At 42.5% G+C, this 21,931-nt stretch overlaps 1 protein-coding gene across 3 annotated transcripts in view; it reads left to right on the top strand.

Annotated features, from left to right (window-relative positions):
- The window catches only part of ME1 (malic enzyme 1), a 219,431-nt gene that overhangs the window by 168,366 nt on the left and 29,134 nt on the right, over positions 1-21,931 (top strand). For all 3 annotated transcript variants that reach the window (XM_061623239.1, XM_061623241.1, XM_061623240.1), the window contains 3 exons: positions 266-375; positions 5,143-5,240; positions 13,164-13,277. In XM_061623239.1, the coding sequence (XP_061479223.1) occupies positions 266-375; positions 5,143-5,240; positions 13,164-13,277 (322 nt within the window). The remainder of the gene's footprint in view (positions 1-265; positions 376-5,142; positions 5,241-13,163; positions 13,278-21,931) is intronic.

Below are 21,931 nucleotides of genomic sequence, written 5' to 3'. Positions count from 1 at the left end.
AGTCACGTACACTCACAACAAATAATTTCAAGGTTGCCAGGAACTATATCTTTCAGCCATCAAAGGCCTGGGGAAACAGGAATGTACCCCATGAAAGTTTGTAATGAGGGAGACAAATTCAACAGGGAAGGTATTTCGCAAACAGTGAACCATCACGAGAAGGCCCTTACTCAGCAATACCATAAGACAGGTGACCAGCATGTTATGTAATTAATATAACTTAATGTTATTTCTATTTTAAGTTTATGATATTTTGTATCCCTAGGTATGGCAGAAACTGTCTCATTCAGTTTGAGGATTTTGCTAATGCAAATGCATTCCGTCTTCTGAATAAATATCGCAACCTATACTGCACTTTCAATGATGACATTCAAGGTAATGAATTATACCTAATGCTGCTTATAGAGAAGAAACTGTCAACTTAATAATTTTGTATGTAAAGACAATATGTATCTAATTAGGTTACCCAACAGATTTTCCATGCACTTTTTTCAGTTTCTCCCAGATCTGTTTAGCATTTTGGCAATCTAGACAAGCATTTGGTTCCTTTTCAGACAAACAAGTTATAAGTATGCTTTGGGTTTGTGAATTCTCACGTGTCCAGCGAGCTACTGCATCTTGCTCTCCGGCTACAGAATGGTTCTGAGTCACGACTTGCCATAAATCTGCTCATTTTAGGTAGGCTCTCTGAATGCTCCAGAGCGGGTAGTTATTTTCTTCTAGCTTTCTGAGACCAGTTTGAATATTGATTCTTCAGCCACTTTCCTTTTGTTTCTCCGGCAAAACCTGTTTAGAGGATTTAGCACATGCAGCTTGAATAGCTCTGGGCCCATAACCTTTTGTTGAATATTATTTTGCAGAGATTAGCTGTAATGCAGCATCAGCAGCAGTCTCAGCAGCATATGTGTGTGATTTTTCTGAAAGTAGCAGCCTTTTCCTTGCTTTGAATCGCTGAGACTTACAGACTTTGTTAAAATAAGAAAAACTATGTTATACATAGAAACGCATAGTTGATAGGGAAGGCAATTTAGTTCTTAAGTTGGAGCAACAGCCAGGCTTTGTCATTGACCCCATGCTAGAGAAGAGAAAGACAAAGGGAATATGTCTCTTGTCCCTCGGCTGATCGGAGAAGGAGGAAGGAGAGTTTGGAAGCAGTGGTCAGCTTCCCTAAGAGTATCCGTTTACGTAGAGCGAAGCAGAGCTTGGAAAAGTTACTTTTTTGAACTACAACTCCCATCAGCCCCAGCCAGCATGGTGCTGGCTGGGGCTGATGGGAGTTGTAGTTCAAAAAAGTAACTTTTCCAAGCTCTGGAAGGAAGACAGGTAGATGAGCATAAGTAAAGATAGCCAGCCTAGCCAGCTGGAGGATTCTCTCTCTATCTCCCCTCCTGCATGCAGACTTCAACTCCAAATTTGAGTTGGAATTTCCCACACCTGAAACACTGGAAACTGTGGATTGTATCCAACTAAATAATTGTGCATGTGGAACAACTTCTACAATTGCAGTGGAAGTTCTCCTTCCCATGTATAAACCACCACTCCATTCTGAGGTTTCCCCCAACCCTTTGGAGCAGATTTGGGGGTGGTGCATGGTGAGGAGAGAGGGAGGGAATGTTTGGTTGTGCTTGTGGAAGTTGTTCCACGCATGTAGTGATTTAGTTGAATACAACCCTGTTAAAGGCCCCAGATTGTGCTGGAGACAGAGATCATCTAAAGTATACACATACACTGCATTTCCCATGCTGTTGGGCAGCACATATGAATATTGCAATCCTTTGAGGAGTGCCAATCATGTGGATCTTTCAAAAGCTGGGGGGGGGAATCCCATGTGGGATACTGCTCACAGAGTTGTAGTAGCTGTGCACCCTCCTCAGTAGCATGGAATCTCTTACCATAGGGAAATGTCTCCCATATGGCTGCAAATGCATGTAAAAGTTTCTGGAGTGATTTGTTTTGGAGATGGGAGACCCATCCCTGCTTACTGAGCAAAGCTCGGGCAAATTGCTATCTCACAGCATAACTTGTTTCTCAGGGTTCTTGTGTGAATAAGTATTACTCAGCAACTTTGAAAACTGAAAAATACAACAGAAAAAATAACTTCTTATATCTAAGAGTAGACTTGAATGCTACATTGACAGCAGAAACAGCTATGTGTATTTGATCCCATATTGGTGCTGGCAACTTCTTCTCACCTCTGCCTCAAATATTCTTCTCTTCATTTGCATATTTGTGTCTGTTGGAGGGGCTGCAGTATAGGTATTTGGTAGAGGTAGTGTTGGTTGTAATTCAACAAGTCATCTTGGCTCCATCTAAAATATGGAGAAGGCAGCCCTTGACTGCTTCAATATTCAATTTGTTATCTGGAGATAACTGATGATTCCAGTCTATCCCTCCTGGTATTCATGAAGTGCTGAATGACAGTGTCTGGTCCGGGCAAGTTTGCAAGGCTGATTTTTAATTAATTTAAGAAATTTAGCATTGCAGTCAAGGATAAGCCCGGGCATGCTCAGTAAGAACCATCTGTCAGTGTCCTAAAAGCTAGACTCACAGTTGTTTGGCTTGCCTAATCAGGGGGCCACAACCACACCAGACTTTGATTTCACTTGAGACAGTCATGGTTTCCCCCAGAGAATCCTGAGAAGTGTAGTTTTGAAGGGTGCTGAGAGGAGACTCCTATTCCCCTGACAGAGCTCCAGTGGCCAGACTGGTTTAACAGTCAGCCACTCTGATTGAAGCTCTGTGAGTGAAACAGGGCATCTCCTAGCAGCTCTCAGCACCCTTCACTAACTACACTTCCCAGGATTCTTTGGGGGAAGCCATGACTGCCTAAAGTGAAGTCTGGTATGGATGTGGCCAGGGAGAGCTTTGGTTTAAATTTGGGTGGGAGGCTACATGTGCCTGCTATAGAATAAAAAGGTAGGGAAACCCTGAAAATTTTCCTTTTGGAAAGAAAAGGGGCTTCCCCTCTGCCCAGTGCCTACCCATCCACCCAATCTCCTCCCCTCCCCTCCCTCTCCCTCAGTTTTACCTAATCTAAGCATGATTGCTCACGAATAAATCCCACTGAACTCAAAAAACATGCACATGATCAACCCTGCCCTCCCCTCCTCCACCCTCCTATCCCTTCCCTCTTGCCCCTTCCCTCTCCCTTTCTTTACCCCTCCCTTCCCCTCTCCCATCCTCTTCCAATCCCCTCCTTACCCCTCCTCCTGTTCCCCCCCTCCCCTCCACTCTCCCCCTCCTTCTCCCCCGCGGTCAGTTTTATCTATCCTAGGACTACGACCTGGGAAACCACGGTTCAAATCTCCACACAGTCATGAAGCTCACTGGGTGACCTTGGGCCAGTCACTGCCTCTCAGCCTCAGAGAGTAAACCACCTCTGAATACCGCTTACCAAGAAAACCCTATTCATAGGGTTACCATAAGTCAGAATCGACCTGAAGCCAGTCCATTTCATTTTCAAGCATGATTGCACGGGAATAAATCCCATTGAACTCAATAAGTATGCAAATGATCAAACCTGCCCTCCCCTCCTCCCTCCCATCACCTCCGTTTGCTGCTTCCCTCCCCCTCCCTTCACCCCTCCCCTCCCCTTCCCAATCCCCTCCTTCCCCCTCCCCATCCTTCTGCTCCCCTTTGCTCCCTTCCCTCTACTCTACTCTCCCCCTCCTCCTCCCCCATGGTCAGTTTTACCTATCCTAGCCATGACTGCACAGGAGTAAATCTCATTGAACTCAATAACCATGCAAATGATCAGACCTAGCCTTCCCCTCCTTCCCCTCTCCTCTCCCTTCCTCCTCCCCTGCCCACTCCAGGCTTCCCTCCCCATGGTCAGTTTCACCTATCCTAAGCGTGATTGCAGGGGAGTAAATCCCACTGAACTCAATAAACATGCAAATGATCAATCCGTTCTCAGCAAACTTGCACAGGACCCCATTTCTTACCTCCCGGACTAAAAAGGATGGAAATTCACTAATAGGCAAAAGAGCTTGCGGTTTAAGAATGTACCTATAGCCCACAGATATTTCTATAAAACTTTAAAAATCAGGGAAATTGGGCAGCTATAGTGAATGCACCAGGGGAGCAGGAGACCTGACCTCATCTCTGCCCTACAAATTTGTCAAAATGCAAACACAATTTGGGTTGGTCTTTCACAGTCCAATCCACTTGCTGTGTAGCTTGGAAGAATTTGATAACATGTGCCTCTGAGCATATGGTGAGTGGTGGCTACACCTGCCATCTCTAAAGATGGAGAAAAAATGAGGCTTGTGACTAGAAGTCTAATTTCTTTCTGATATGTGGTTTATAGAATTCTTTCTCTTACAGATTATATAGTTCCATAACCTTATTTAAGGACACATTTAGTCATATTTTATTTAAGGTGTTCTTTTGATGTGGACACTAGCCTTGTGAGAATAATATGGAACCAGTATAATTTAATAATCATAATATTTAAAATACATAATTCTAGAAATAAATGAAATAATCATTCAATTTGAGGGGGAGTGAGATCTTACTTTAAATGCATTTGTACTCAGTTACAGGTTACTTTTTCATTTAATTCTTATCAAAACAGCGTGTTTCCCCCACTGCTTTTGCAATAAGATACTGTTTCACAATGGAATTACTATTATTTTATGAGTCTGGCCACATTGAAACTACTTCTTATATATAATAACTTTCCAGTATATGTACCCTCTAGCATTATTTATATTCCATTATGTAATGTTATTCTACACTGAATGCCAAATGAACATTTTATTGCCATTATTATAATTCTGTAGCCTGTGTAAGGCAAGTTCTGTATGTATTGTGTCATAAGGAAACCTCTTCTCATTTCAACAGGTGTGCTATTGAAATCTAATAAAGTGGTCTTTAAGAGGAAGCATAATATATGATTTCAGATTGTTATTACATCGGAGTAGTATAATTAAACAAACGTGAGTTTAACCTTGCTGTGTTTTGATTTAAAAAAAAATAGCACAGGATGAGTACTCATGTGCTGCAGCTTAATAGCAGAGATTAATAGAGCCACCAAGGACAGAATTTTGTTTTTAAAGTACACAAAGGAGTGGGGACTTCACTAGTGATGACACAAGTCAATTTAAAGTGTAATAAAATAAGTTCCATTTTATATTTCAGGAACAGCATCAGTGGCTGTTGCAGGGCTTCTTGCTGCTCTACGGATTACTGGCAACAAACTTTCAGATCATACAGTACTGTTCCAGGGAGCGGGAGAGGTATAATATTGTAATCCTTGATTGCCCAATTGTTTTCCTTCCTGTTTCTTATCTTTTGGTGTTTGCCTGAAGATACATATATCTTCACTAAAACTATTCATCACCTAATATAGTTACCTTCTTGAAGCTAAGCAGGTCTGAGTGGGTCCAGTACCTGGATAGATTGCCTGGGTTGGAACCCCATGATGAAAATAAGGGACAGTATACATGTAATAATAATTTGTCTGGCCAGTACATGAAACCCAAAAGGCTCCATGGCAAGATTTCCTTGTTGCAGATTAACGATTAAACAAGCATTTTGACCCTTACTATCCCCCTTTTTTAAAAAAAAAAAACAACCATTTTATTTTGTGTATATGAAAATAACTTCCATTTTAAACTTGTACACTGTGTCTATTAAGTTTTTTTCTGTTTCACATTTACTTACAGTGCACATCCCTGTAGGTACCTTCAGATCACCCCTACATGAGATTTTAGACTATTGCCCAAAAGACATAGTAGCAATTTATTAAACCAATGGAAGGTCAATAAATGATAAATAGATAAATAAATAAATAGCAACAATTACTGGGCTACAGTAATTGGTAATCCAGTGTCATCTTTATAGAAGTTGGGAACACTGTGAAAAGCCATGTTACATTCATAGGGACTTACATGCAGAGAATTTTGTTATGGTTCAACAGAACCCTGCTCCTCCCCTCCATACACGTGTGTGTACTTAGGCACAGACAGTTGATGGGATGTTGATGGGGATGGGAGGTCTGTGTATGCCACTCTTGTCCCTATTTAGTCCTCCCTTGTGTGTTACAACTTGTTAGCATAGATAGGGTAAAATAGGGCTTTATAAATATATGTGTAGGAGTTGCACCTGTGGTGCAAAGTGGATTATGACCATGGTATCTCCTGCCACAGGAGCCAATTTACTTTGCTATAGTACCAGCTATGATAACTAAACACTTTGTTGTGAAAGGTAATATATTTCATGTCAGGATACTGACTTATATACTGGATACTTTGGAAAGCCAAATTCTGTCATTTGCAATGTAATCCTGTATATTAAGTAAACTAATGTCCCTGTCCCTACATATAAGCAGTCTTGTACCCTTTACATATCAGTACTATCCAAAGCACTCGGTCCTGATTTTCCTTTTCCTGTGTCCGAGCATTTTTTGTTATGATCAAGAACTGTATGCAGCATGGAAACTAGATGACTCTTTGCTTTTGAGCCCCACTGTTATATGTACATGTATAGATGCTACTCTTACCTTTTAATAGACTAGGAGCTTTTATGATTCATTAGAGCTTGTTTATGGCTACTTGTAGTATTTAAAGTTGTATTCATCCTTTGGGATTTTTGGAGCTTGCTGTGTACATTTCACATAACCTTTTAGAAAGTTGTAGGAGGAGGTCCATTGGATGCCATGTCACAGTTATTCAAGGACATCTGTTCAAAGAAATGTGTTTTTGGCTAGTCCAGCTTTCTGTCGTAATTTACATGATCACTTTCTAGCAAGTCTCAGAGAGATGCCTATTTCATAGAATGCCTATTTCATAGAATCAGAGAGACTGCAAGTTGTTGTCTCACAACTAAACAGATACGGAACATTTCATGCACCATGTTTCTCTCTCTCTCTGTTCGTGAGACATATTTTTTCCTATATTTCTTGGGGAAGACCCAATAGCTTCAGGCAAGGGAGTTGTTTGGGTTGAATTTGGGCCCAAACATTGGTGGGGGGTGGAAGGGGACACTTTATCTGAGTCCGGAGGTACAGAGGGCCCTGGCTTGAGCTGCAAGTCCATTACCATGAGGAAAATGTTGTAAATCACATCTGTAAATGTTTATGCAAAGTTATTCTCATATGCATGTATTGGTGTTTTGGATTTTGTAATATCTTGTGCGATGTGGTAGAAGAAGCAGTGGTAGAACAGAACAAGCAATGTTTGGAACCATGAACTGCTGGCATAGCATCAGCGGCATGTGAACAGGGGAAGCAGGAGCAGTGTGTACTACTATTTGCTGGGATGAAGTGGGAAGATGCAGTGGTGAGGTTGGGAGTGCTGTGGGTTGGTGGCAACAGCCACACAGATATATCCACACCTGTGGTGGTAGTGGTGCTGCCAACCTGGAACTTCCCCGACCTCACTGCCATCTCACCCCATTCCTGTGAACACAGTGCTGCTGCCAACAGGAGGGTGCAGCTATCACTTCACCCTATCACATTCTGTTGTAGTTGCTACCAGTTCATGCCTTCTTCTAAAAGAGAGAGAAAGAGAGAGGATACTCTTAAGACTTGTAGTTTGAGAGATGTGTCCCTCCCTGCGTTACATGACCTCTCAAGAACTATACCTCGGGGTCCCTTGGCTACTGCTGCTGTTTTCTATGCACAGGCAGGAAAATTCAACAGGGTGTGTGGAATTTGACTGGCAGCATATGACTGACAGTAAGTGGGGTAGATCTCCAGAATGGATAGCAGAAACGACACTAGAACTTAGGGACAATGTCAAAAGCATATTTGTCATTAATATGTCTGAATGCCATACTGCCTTGTCTGACTATAAATACAAATCAGGAAACCGAAAGCATAAGAAGCTTAAACAAAGAAGAGGTTAAAGGATACCAATTAATCCACCAGTTTTCTCAAAACAGACAAGCCCTTTTGTGTGGTTGGGAAAGGAAAGGAATGGGGGGCATGACTCGTGTTGCAAGTTTGTTCTGGGCCCAGAGGGATGATGCCCTGGCCACTATTTAAACAGTAGTGGCTAAGAATGTGAATTATAAGCCATGAATTCCCTAGCTCAAATGTCATTTTAGCCATGAACTACTTGTCCTTAAACAAGCCATGCCTTTTAGCCCCAGCCCCCTCTCACCCAACCACCTTACAAAGATTACTGAGATAATGTATGTGAGGTACTGTGAACACTCAAAAAACACTATATGCTAAGAGCTTTTAATAATTATGACTATTATTACTATGAAGCTAACTGACAGGCAATCCAGCAAGACCGAGAACCTGGCTACAGTAATGAATTAATATTTGGTACAGATTAGGGGTGGGGAAATGTTTTCCGCCTGAGGTCCACATTCCCTGGTGAGCAACCTTCCAGGGCCACATGCTAGTGTGGATGGGACCAGAAGCAAAATGTGGTTGGAGCAATGGATGCAACACATTTATACAGTAAGCTACCTTCTAGTCATGCAAACGTTATGTCTCTGTCCTCCATCCAGACAAGCAAGAGGCATCATCACTGTTTAAGGACGTATTCCAGCCAGGCAAAAGCACTTGAAGAGGGTGCAGAGCAGGGCTGGGGAGGTTGTAGCCTGGGGAAGAGGTGTGGTCTGAGTCCCAAGGACCAGATAGAGAGGCTGTTATGACCCAGGATGGGGGGGGGTGAAGAGGGAGACTCTCACTTTGAGGACTGGGGAGATGACTTGAGGGAGGAGGGCTTGCAGCATGCCCAGTCACCTGGCCCCTCTGCAGTGTTGTGCCCTAGGCGCAAGGAGAGTTAAATCACGGAGAGAAGACAGACGAGGATGAGGTCCCTGGGGGCGTTGGAGGGGGGGCTCTGACAGCCCACAGACTTCCCCGGTTGGCACCCCCATTGAGGCAGATCTAGTCCTGCCGGTGAGTTCCTTGCCCGAACCGTTGGGAACTGATCCTCTGCGCATGCCAACCCTGCCCATGCAGGAATCCCCACCTGGCACTTCAGATACTTCCCTGGCAACCAGCATCCCGCTTCCAGAGCCTGCGCTGTCACCTAGCAAAGCCCTGCTGTCGGATGGGCCATTGGAGGCTTGCCCCGCACAAGGAGGCACAAGAAGAGAGACTTTCAGAGGGTGGAACTCTGTCAGAGCTGTCGTTTACGTGTGAAAACCTTCCCTACTTAAGCACGTGCCCTCCCAGACTCTAGTGCTGAGTCAACTCTTCCCATGCTGCAGAGACTGTTTAGGTGGAATAGTTAGGGGAAGTAGTGAGTCAGGGTAGACAGGTTTATGAAGTGCACTGCTTTGGATGTGACCATCACATTAATAAAATGAGAAACAGAACAAACCTCGCCTCAGTCTGGTTCCTTCGTCTCTGGGCAGGACATGCAGAAGTGCAGCCTGGGCTGTCAGAGGCTACTCCTTTGGACACTCCCCCCTTGCCCACTCCTGAAGTGGTGCCTTACCAACTTGCTGAACCCCAACCAGGCACCCAGCCGCTTCCCACGCCTGAACAGACTGTTAGCTCCCATCATTCGGAGGGGAAAGCTGAGGTACCACCCCGTTCCCCCCATTCCCGGCAGCTTCAGAGCCGCGAACAGCAGTGGTTGGGGTTGAGGAGGAGCCATCATCTTTGCACAAAAGAGAAACCTACTTAAGTGGGCAATGAAGGGGGGAGTTGCTGTGTGAACATCTGGCTGCAAAGACATGCTTAGTCACTGATAGAGAGGGAATTAGTTCCTAGAAAGCTTTCGATATAACTGTAACCTTTATAAAAAGAGAAAACCTCACAGAACCGTGTGCGTCTGCATCTCTCGGCTTTGGTAGGACAGTTTGACGCAGCCGCATCCTTCTCCCTCTGACGCCACCATGACTGACAGCATGGCAGCGAGCAGCGGAGCATGGGAGGACCTTCACCAAGCCATGTTAACCAAAGTCCAGAGCCTTCGAACTGAAACCCAGTCTCTTTGAGCCGAGAATCAAGGCCTGCTCTTCAAATGACTCAGTTGGTGACCCAGGGACTCCCTATGCAGCAGGTGCAGGGAGTCACCCAATCCCAGCCAGCCCCTTGAAGCAAGCATCTGGTGGGAACGCCATCCCGCTATGAGGGCTGTGCTCCAGAGACTCAAAGACTCAAAGACTCACCTACACGCCAAGCTGGAGAAGTGCAGGTTTGACCTGACCACTCTGGATTTCTTGGGCTATCACATCTCCCCCACAGAGTCGAGATGGATCCAGAGGTGGTGTGCTATGTGCTGTCATGGCATTCCCCTAAAACAAAGAAGGACCTCCAGCGCTTTTTGCGGTTTGCTAACTACTACTGCCGTTTCATCATAGCCTGCCTTACTGACTGTTTAAAGGGTTTGGGACCCTTTCATTGGACTGACTCTGTGCAACAAGTGTTCGAAGCAGATGTTCACCTCAGAACCAGTACTTCAGCACGCTGACTCCTTTCGTGGTGGAGAGTGATGCATCAGACATCGCTATTGGAGCGGTGTTATTGCAGCCAGCCCAGAAAGGGGGGGGGCTTGCGACTCTGTGCTTACTTCTCCAGAATGCTGACACATGCCGAGTGCAACTACATGGTGTGGGAGAAAGTACAGTAGGGCCCCGCTTTTCGGCGGTCCACTAATACTGTGGCTTTCAATTAGAGTAAGGCCCCACTCATATGATGCTTGTTCCGCTTTTACAGTGTTTTTTGGGCACCGTATGAGTGGGGCCTTACTCTAATTGAAAGCCACAGTATCACTTGGAGGGGGAAGCTGAGGTCCCACCCCATTCCCCCCCATGTTCCCAGCGGCTTCAGAGGCACAAACAGCAACAGTTGGAATTAAGGAGGAGCCATCGTCATAGCACAAAAGAGAAACCTGCTGAAGGGGGGGAAGTTGCTGCATCAACATCTGTGGCCGCGAAGACATGCTTAGTCAGTGATAGAGAGGGAATTAGTTCCTAGAAAGCATAGCTAGGTGAATGTCTCGGAAAGCTTTTGACATATGTGTAGCCTTCATAAAAAGAGAAAACCTCACAGAACTGTGTGCATCTGCATCTCTCGGCTTCGGACAGGACAGAGGCCTGGAGGGCTGTTTTTGGCTCTCCCATATGAGATTCTCCACCCCTGGTATAGATGAAGTGGTCTTAGCTGGAAACTGGTTATGTTTGTCTTTATCAGTGACAAGCCAAAAATGCATTAGAGAGATCTATGATTAGATCCCCTGGTGCTTTATTTTTTAAAATGGAGAACAGCCATTGGGGCTGCTAATTTGATTGGAGTAGTGATGGAGGTGCTTAACCCTTCCCCTCTACCATTTTCCAGAACAAAATGGTCGTCCCAAAGTTGCTCAACATGGGAGAAAAATGGGGGGGGGAAATGAACATTTAATTTAGAAAAGAAAATGTTGGAAGATCCAGTCACAAGTCTCCTGCATAGTGTGTAGCTGAGCCCTAAGAGCGCTTGGAAGAAGTGTTATCTTTAATAACTACCACTATTGCTTCAACCAAAGCAGCTTTGTTGGCTGTTGGAACCTTCCCCAAGAATTACAGGAAAGTTCACTGCCAAAGAATTGGTGCATGAAGTGTTCCATGTCTATTTTGAAATGGTCAGAGTTGAAATGTGTGAAGCTGTAGAAAAATAACAACAGAACTTAGAGCCAAAGGATTCTAAATGAGGCCATACTAAAAACTTCAACATCAGTACTTGTAAATGTTACAAAGTCATGTAAGAAATAGGCACAGAAGTTCAATAAGATCTGATACATTATTAACTCCAACTGTTCCAAAGAAGTCATCATAAGGCTGTAGTGGAAATATATAGTGTAGTTATCCTAATAATCACATTATTTTCTAAGGTTAGGTAAGACCAAATCCTGGTTTCTAACTGGACATACATTGTTGCTGCTATTTCTGACTGCATTTTTGCACTTCTGTTTTCATTTTAATTTATCGTCAAAAATGAAGAGTAAAACTAGTATCCACTGAAGCAAGACAGTTGTCCCAAACCTTTCTCAAACATTGTCTCTTTTAAAAAGGGCTTTGCTGTATGGCTAGTTTAAAAGGGTTTTGGAGCATGGTGTTTCTGGATTCAATCTATAGAAGTCATTCAAGAACTGGAGGGAGATGGTCTGGTGAAAGTTGAGAATCATTTGCAAAAATCCACATTATGAATGCCCCAGTAAATCTAATAGGGCTTACTTCTGATTAAAAATGTTTGTGATTGGGTTGTTTTGATGTCTCTCAGTCTGTGATACCTTAATGTTGTACAAGATAAAACTGATTTATAGTTGCATAATATGAAAATGTCGCATAGCCCGTGTCCTCAAACCTGTGTGGTGCAGGGATTTGCTCTTGAGAAAAGAATAAAAGGTCTTCTGTAAATTAGTTGGCCAGAGCAACTAGAGGACCTCGTGCTGTGCTAGATTCTCTATGCTCCTCCCCCTCCCCCTTTGATCCTCTGTTACCACAATGTAAATATTTAGCGTGGGGAGGGAGTAGGAAAAGGGTTGACTAGAGGATCCTAGGGGCTGAAATGATGTGATGAAATAATGCTTGTACAATGTGCAAACACCACTGAATTTATGTGGTACCACAGCAGCTATCAGTACTGTATGATAGGGATGTGGGAGAAATTTAATTCAGTTAGCATTTAAAGCCAAATTTATCAGATTCACACTTTCCAAAACAATATGAGAATTGAAACACAGCCATCCTTCAAAATTTGCACTTATCCACATTTTGTTGCAGTTTTCCAACCAAGCAATGTTTACACAAATGCATACATTAGGGGAAAGTGTGCACAAAAAGAAGATATGGGTGAAAATAACATACAAAATGCATTATATTGCTTGCAAAATAATTGCTTGCAAAAATGTGTATATTAGTCAAAACTGCATACAAGAATGTATTTATTAGGAAAAATTTGCACTAAAATACTGAAGAATTTTCATGAGGATTTCCCCCCCCCAAAAAAATCGCAAATTGCTGCAGAAATGTGGAGAACTGAATTTAAGGTTGGAAAAATGAGAAAGGGAGAGAACTGAAATTGACAGATCATTCCATTCCTACTGTATTGTGAAAAATCAGTAATTATTACATCTGTATATTCCTGCAGTTAACATTGTTATTGTGGCTAATGGGTACCAAAAGGGTAAAGATAAGCCACATACCTTGAGTTGTGAACTTTAGTTTTATGCCCTAGTTTTCCCCCACCCCTTTTTTCTCTTATTAAGGCAGCGCTGGGGATAGCCAATCTGATTCTCATGGCCATGGAAAAAGAAGGGACACCTAAAGAGGACACCATCAAAAAGATATGGATGGTTGATTCCAAAGGATTAATTGTAAAGGTAATGCAGTTTTTTTCTAACTCTGTAAACACATGTTTAAAGTATTCTACTTATTCTCTACAATATTGGTGGAAGGAAAATATATTGGCTGCAATCTAGATGTACTTAGGCCTCAGTGATGTCTTCATGTCCTTGCACTTGTATGTGTAAGAACTGGATGCATGACCCAGTAAAAGTGTCACTGAGTCAGTGTTTTTAGAAATATAGTTATCCCCATAATTACCTTAGATGATGCTCTTTGACCATCACTGTAGTGCTTTTGGCATTATTTGGACTTTTTCAGCAGGCTATCTAAAATGAACACTAAGGTGGATGTTTAACTTTGTGTTGCATCTTCCATAAAAACATCAGTGTATGTGAGTGTATTCAGCGGTCTAAATCATCTTAGGTTGTATGCAATGTTAGTGCTACTCAGAGCAGACCCATTAAAATTAATAGGCATGACTAACTTAGGTCCATTCATTTCAGTGGGTCTAGTCAGAGCAGAACTTAGTTGGATACAATCCCTTGGGTTTACAGTGAACAAAGTTATTTATCAAAATGAGAAAAGAAATGCTGATATAAGAGATATTTTCCTGCTGATATTTTCCTTTATGTTTGCCAGAATTCTATATAAACTTCAGCTGTGTTGCCTCAAATAACTCTGTTGCATAGTGATAGAGAGGAGACCATGGCCTTCCTACATGCTGTGGTTAGAAATTCAAAGCTGCTGAGAGATTTCATCAGTTATTCTTATTTCTTCCCCTTACCAGAACTAAGAAAAACTATATGTATATTTCAAGTACCAAAATAAAACTGGTAATTTATATAATCATTTTGAGGTTCTTAAAATTAACGATGACAACAAGATAATACAACTGACTTATGCAGCTTCTTCATATGTTGTGTGTATACAGAATTTTTATGGTAACTTTTGGTGAAAAGAAAATTTGATTTCCTATTGTATTCTCATTCTTCCCTCACAATGTTTAGGCACCAATTCACAAAATCAACTGATGCCTTTCTGTTGTCATCACATGTGTATGAATGCATGTCACTCTCTTGGGTCTTTAACAATTGCTGGGTTAGGATAGTGAGACGTGAGATAGGGCTTACTTTCACATATAACTATTAAAATGAAAGATGCTTTATGGTGCACTTGAGGAACTCTGCCTGCAGATTTGCTGTCATTGGCTTCACGTAGTCATTGAGATTGTGTGAATTGGTTTTGTGTAATCACTATAACTTGTTGCTAGATTGATGACATTTCATGATAATGTTACTATAATCTCACTGAAGTTTGATGAGTCTCTGTCTGTCCAAAGAGGAGGGTAATGTTTGTTGTTGTTTGCACCTTACTTTGATGCAATAATTATATTACCTGGTCCATATCTCTTCCAAAGAATGGACCTTGTCTGGTGCATATGTCTTCCAAAGAGCAGCATGTAAGTACAAGAAATTCCAGCAGATAAAATTCTTTCCTCCTAATTTATTTTTCTCCAGATCATTTTTAATTTAAAGGAAGCAGAAAGTATTGGATGTATCAGACAGACAGACAATCTTTCTAATTTGTATCTTGCCTTTTCTCCAAATTTCTTAAGGTGGCATACATAGGTTGATCCCATTTTATCCTCACAACAAACTTGTCAGGTAGTATAAGCTGAGTTATACTCGGTCAACATTATGGCTGAGCATGGAATTGAAGCCAAATTAGTCCTTCCCAAATTCAACCTGCAATGCACTACATCGTGTAGGCGTTCAGAGATACTATTACATATGCTATGAGATCTTTCCCATTCAGTCATTTTATACTAAGGGAATGGTCCCAGACTTTCCATGTGATGAACAGGGATGTCATATGTAAGACTCTGGTTCTTATTGGGCCCTTTGAGATCCCTACTGTGGCCCATTGTACCCCTACCACAATCCATGCAAACTAGGCAACCATCTTCAGGCTGAGGAAGAGATAGATACCCTTAGTAAGGCAAAGAGATTGGCCTGCCTTCCAATGACTGCTGCTACATGGAACAGCATCAACCCAGTTTGTTTTAGAATGCAGAGTGTATGTTGAATGCGGTTTGCCATCACCTGTAGCCAAGGGAAGGATGTGGATTTAGGGTGGATGTTGATGACCTGTTGCCAGTGGAGGAGGAGACTGAAAAAACAGGGATATTTAGGCTGGTAAGATGTGCAGAGACAGCTGTTTTTGGCATATGAGATTATTTTGGAGGACAAGCAATAGTTTGTGTGAAAAGGGGATTCAGGAGGTAAGCAATTTAGAACTGTTGGGGCAGAGCTGGCAGTTAGAGACAGTGGCAAGGGAACTGTAGAGATTTGGACAGGCAAGATGTGGACGGGTGTTTAAAAAAAGTAACACCAGCACCTTCGAGAATCAAATTGAATGACTTTTCAATGAAGTTGGATGTGGCTCCTAAACATATGCTATTTGGAGAATTTTGCCTTCCAACCCATTTGAACTCAGTTTTCAGGGAAAGGGATGAGAATAATCCAAACAGACCTGTCAGAGGCTTAGATATGTCTGAGTTTCTTTGGACTGCACTTTGTGGCCAGGTTGTTTGCAGACCAGTTGCATGTTTTTAAACAGATTATAAAGGAATCGGTGTGGAGTGGAATGGGGAATTGTAATTTTTTAAAAAACTGGGATCCAGTACACATTTACCTGGAAGTAGGTTGCATTGAACCCAATGGAGCTCACTTCTGAGTAGACATGTATTGGATTTCACTATAAGGCATGAGCCAAAGTGGTATGGTTGGAGAAGTTTCTTTGCATAAAAGTAATCAGAAATGGGTGGAACTTAGCAATATTATAAAAGAACAAGTGGATTTCACCTGAGAAATATGTCAGGAGATATACATATACATGTGCATATAAATGGATAAAATGCTTTAGCAGTTTAAAATTTTAAAAAATATTTTGCATTGTAATACATGTGCTAACTTATATTACCTATCTATATTATAACTAGAAAAGAGACATTTTTTGCATTTTTGTTTTTATAAGGTAATTTATTTTTATATTGTGGTTTTTTAAAAAAAAAAAAAACATGTTTTATGTGTTTCCTTAAAATCCCAGTGACACCTGCTGGAATATTTAAAAACAACACTGTTAGTAGCCCACTTATTTAGCACTGAAATTGGCCTTCTTGAGTATGCAAAAAAGTGACCAAAGGTATTGTGGTCTGGAAGGGCTATGAATTTTTCATTCTGGTCACAAAGGAGACCAGGTGCAAGTATCTTGGAATAGTTCTGTGGTAGCAATTCTAGGAAAATGGTTATAATCCCATATTAATTGCATGAGGACATATTTATATCACCTGAAAACCCAGTAATTCAGTCTCTAAAGAAATCTTTAGAAGAGAAGAGGGGGGATAAATGATAGCTGTCCTCCCCATAAATCAGGGTTGAGTTGAAAAAAGCTTGCATATTTTAGCATACAGCAAGATATTTATTGCTAGCCACATGACAGATCTATGCAATGTCTTGAGGTCTCCCTGGAACCATTTACTGATGATGATAATATATTGCTTTCCATTATATAAATACCCAGATTGTGGTTACTGACCAGGGAAGAGAAGAAGAAAGAGAACAAATGCAGTGAGGTAATTTGCACCAAAGCACAAACCTGGGAACATGTGTGTGTTTATAATAGGTTTTTTAAACTAAAAAATGTAGTTGGGTTAATGGCAGCTCTTTAAAGTCTTGTTCTCTGAATAGCATTATGGAATTACATGTCCATGTATATAAGATATACATTATATACTTTTGCTAGATCTGTTTTGTAGGAGAGTGGTGGGTCTTAACCCACCCTCACCACACACCATCCCCCAAAACCTTAAAAACAGCCATTTGACATGTTCCCAGTAGATAGAGCAGGTGATCCTATTGAAACCCCGTCATGCTGTGGAACAGGAAGACTTGTCGGGTTCTTAACACAGCTGCCCTTGAGCATTCTCTCTGGCATTGTGGAGCCCGGTTTGCACCTTGGTACACCGTGAACTAAGGGCAATGAAGCAAGTTGGACGATGGCTAAAGCGCAAGTGGTGAAAGACGTGATGTGAGCTTGATTGGGCACAAATAGAACATGATAACCTTGCCTACTGTGTGGCACTGAGGGTGGCGAAGAAGGTCCACTTCTCTGCCACCATCGCATCCTCAAGTAGCTGTTCAGTGGAGTTTTTCCATATTGTCAAGGGTCTGTTGATATCAATTCCAAGAAATGTAGTTTTAGACTCCTTGGAGGCCCACTGTGAATTGTTTGCAAGGCACTTTGAGGGTAAAGTTGCTCGCTTCTGTAGCAGTCTTATTTATTTATTAGATTTATCTTCTGCCCTTTCTCCCAGCAGAGTCCAGTGCAGCAAACAAAAACACTAAAAACACTTTAACGCATCATAAAAATAGACTTTAAAATATGTTAAAACAAAACAACCATTAAAAACATATTAAAACAAAAAATCTTTAAAAACATTTTTAAAAAAACCTTAAAAACATTTTTAAAAAAACCTTAAAAACATCTTTTTTTTTAAAAAAAAGGTTTAAAAATATATTAAAAAGCAATTCCAACACAGACAGACTGGGATAAGGTCTCTACTTAAAAGGCTTGTTGAAAGAGGATGGTCTTCAGTAGGTACCAAAAAGATAACAGAGATGGTGCCTGTCTAATATTTAAGGGGAGGGAATTCCAAAGGGTTGGTGCCACTACACTAAAGGTCTGTTTCCTATGTTGTGCAGAACGGACCTCCTGATAAGATGTAATCTGCAGGAGACCCTCACCTGCAGAGTGCAGTGATCGACTGGGTATATAAGGGATAAGACAATCTTTCAGGTATCCTGGTCCCAAGCTGTATAGGGCTTTGTACACCAAAACCAGAACCTTGAACTTAGCCGGGTAGCTCATAGGTAGCTGGTGCAATTTTTTCAGCAATGGGGTGACATGTTGGCTATACCCTGCCGCAGTGTGCAGTCTTGCCGCCGTATTTTGCACCAGCTGCAGCTTCCGGACCAACCTAAAGGGTATCCCCACATGCAGCACATTACAGTAATCCAGCCTGGACGTTAGCAGTGCCTGGAAACAGTGCTCAGGCTATCCTGGCCCAGGAACAGCTACAGCTGTTTTACCAGTTGAAGCTGGTAAAAGGCACTTCTAGCCATGGAGGTCACCTGGGCCTCTAGCAACAAAGATGGATCCAGGAGCATCCACAATCTACAGACCTGCCCTTCCAGAGGGGGTATGACCTCATTCAAAGCAGGCAACTGACCAATTATCCGAACTCGGGAACCACCAACCCACAGCGTCTCCATCTTGCTAGGATTCAGACTCAATTTATTGGCCCTCATCCAGCCCACCACCAAGTCCAAGCCGCAGTCCAGGGCTTGCATGGCCTCTCCCGATTCAGATGTTACAGAGAAATAGAGCTGGGTATCATCACTGTACTGCTGACACCTCATCCCCAAATCTCCTGATGACTGCTCCCAGGGGCTTCATATAGATGTGAAACAGCATCAGGGACAAGATGGTACCCTGTGGCACCCCGTAGCACAACTGCCAAGGGACTGAAAGACAATCACCCAGTGCTATTTTCTGAAAACAACCCTGGAGTTAGGATCGGAACCACTGTAAAACAGTGCCTCCAATACTCATCTCACCAAGTCGGCCCAGAAGGATACCATGGTCAATGGTATCAAAAGCCATTGAGAAATCAAGTAAGAATAACAGGGTCACACTCCCCCTGTCCTTCTCCCGATAAAGGTCATCCATCAGGGCGACCAAGGCAGATTCAGTCCCATAACCAGGCCTGAACCCAGACTGGAACGGGTCAAGATAATCTGTTTCATCCACGAGTACTTGCAATTGCTGCGTCACAACCCTCTCAATCACCTTCTCTAAGAAGGGGGTATTTGCGACTGGTTGGTAGTTGTCACAAACCAATGGGTCCAGGGTGGGCTTTTTCAGGAGCAGTCGGATCACCGCCTCTTTCAAGGCAGCTAGAACCACTCCCTCCCACAATGATGCATTGACCACACCCTGGATCCACTCAGTCAAACCCCTTCCACAAACTTTAATAAGCCAAGAAGGGCAAGAGTTGAGAGGACACGTTGCTGGCCGCATCAACGGAAACACCTTGTCTACGTCAACAGGCCGCATCAACTGAAACTGTTCCCAAGAAGTTGCAGCAGACATTGCACTGAACACCTCATTGGGGACTACAGTAGATGTAGAGGGGGCATCAAGACTGCTACAGAGGCGAGCAACTTTACCCTCAAAGTGCCTTGCAAACAATTCACAGTGGGCCTCCGAAGGGTCTAAAACTCCATTTCCTGGAGTTGATGTCAACAGACCACTGACAATATGGAAAAGCTCCACCAGACAGCTGCTTGAGGATGCGATGGAGGCGGAGAAGTGGGCCTTCTTCGCCACCCTCAATGCCACACAGTAGGCACGGTTATGATGTTTTACGTGTGCCCAATCAGCCTCACAGCGTGTCTTTTGCCACTGGTGGTCTAGCTGTCGTCCAGTCTTTTTCATTGCCCTTAGCTCACTCGTGTATCAAGGTGCAAACCAAACTCCATAATACTAGAGAGGGTGCTCAGCTGCAACTGTGTCAACAGCCCGATGTGCTTCGCTGTTCCACAGCATGACTGCTGTCCATGCACTGGAAGCTCCAGGCTGGATTACTGTAATGCGCTCTATGTGGGGCTGCCCTTGAAGTTGGTCTGGAAGCTGCAGCTGGTGCAAAATGCGTCAATGCGACTGCTCAGTGGGACAGGGTATCGCCAACATGTCACCCCACTGCTGAAAGAATTGCATTGGCTGCCCATTACTTACCAGGCAAGGTTCTGGTTTTGGTGTACAAACCCCGATACAGCTTTGGACCAGGGTACTTGAAAGATCGTCTTACGCCTTATATATCCACTATGCTGTGCAGGTGAGGACCTCCTGAAGATACTATCTTATCAGGAGGTCCGTTCTGCACAACATAGGAAGCAGCCCTTTAGTATTGTGGCACCTACCCTTTGGAATTTCCTCCCCTTAAATATTAGACAGGTGCCATCTCTGTTACCTTTTCGGCACCTCCTGAAGACCCTCTTTCACCAAGCTTTTTGAGTAAAGACCTTATCCCAGTCTGCGTCTTTGTTGGAATTGCTTTTTAATATATTTTTTAAGCTTTTTAATATTTTTTAAACATCTTTTTAAAGATATTTTGTTTTAATACGGTTTTAAAGATGTTTTGTTTTAATATATTTTAAACCCTGTTTTTATGATATGTTTAGTGTTTTTGTTTGCAGCCCTGGACTTCTACTGGGAGGAAGGGCGGGATAAAAATGTTAATAAATAAATAAATAATAAATAAATAAATAAATAAATAAATACACTAACCAATTTAATAAATAATTAAATTTTGTTTTCTGAGAGAGACAGTAAGCAGGGAGGTGGGTTTTAAGATTTTTGAGGTACATAGCTCTTAATAAGCGTGGCATAAATAGTGGAATAGGAATATAATCAACTGTGTACATAATAGGGATGTTTCTAGCCTGCTACTAGATATGCTAGATTTGTATGTGTGTGCCAATTTTCAGACTGCCTTTTTCTGAATTCCATACTGTTTTCTCTAGGTTTTGAAAGGAATAGACAAGTCTCTTATACTTAATTATCAGAGAGTAGCAAGGTATTTCTGGTCCTCCACTACGTTCGTGAATTGATTTTGGGGGCCAAGTGCCAAGCTTTTCAATCAATGCAATGAATACAAGAGTCAGTTTGCTCTTTTCTTTTGTCAATAGTTTCTACTGGGGACAAATGGAGATATCCATTCACAACCACTTAAGGTAGTTGTGTTACATGATCACCAAGCAGGTGAGACATTTACACAAGTTAAGCCAACTCAGGATGGCTTTTCTTACGGATTTTGGTCAGAAGATTTGGAGTTTTCGGAAAATGAGAGATACAACTACCTTTCAGTGGCGTCACTAGCCGGGTGCGGGGAGTGCGGACCGCACCAGGGTGACACCATGAGAGGGGGGTGTCACCCAGAGTAGGGCTGCCATATTGCCTGGTTAGCCGGGTTTTACCTGGATTCTTTGCATGCCACCCAGTGCCCGTTTAGTCCCTTAGCTGGCCCGGATTCTCAGCTTTAATTAAAAAAAAAAAGTTTCTAGGTGGTCCGGTTCTCGAAATATACATAAAAACGTCAGCCCCCCCGTTAAATCTTTTTTTAAATTACTGTATAGCACTTCGTAGCTTTAACCCCGCCCGTTCAGGATTGCAGCCAATCAGTGAAGTGTTTGGTTGACCTGTGGCAGTGTCTAGTAAACCTCATTGCAAGGCCAGACAATGGTGGTTTCCCCCCCTGTTTATCTGAAAATCTCATAAATTGGGTAAGTATATACATTTCAGTTTTTTCCTCTCTTGTGTGTAGGAGTCAGATCCTGGGCAGTGTTTTGAAAACCTTCCCAATACTTGCTTTTGTGGGGGTAAAAGCATTGCTAATCCCATATGTCCAGAGTAAATCCCATTGAATTCAATAGGATTTACTTTTGAGTAGACATGGTTATGAATGTGCTGAAAATCAGTGGGACTTTGGAGTGAATGTAAAAAAGAATTGTGTTTGTGTTCTCTTTCTGTCCCCCCCCCCCCAGTCCTATTTTAAAGCAAGTAGGCA

Source organism: Rhineura floridana, chromosome 4 (genome assembly GCF_030035675.1).
Source record: "Rhineura floridana isolate rRhiFlo1 chromosome 4, rRhiFlo1.hap2, whole genome shotgun sequence".
Taxonomy (NCBI): Eukaryota; Metazoa; Chordata; class Lepidosauria; order Squamata; family Rhineuridae; genus Rhineura; species Rhineura floridana.
The sequence above is the reverse complement of the archived record's forward strand: the minus strand, read 5'-3'. Positions and strand labels throughout refer to the sequence as shown.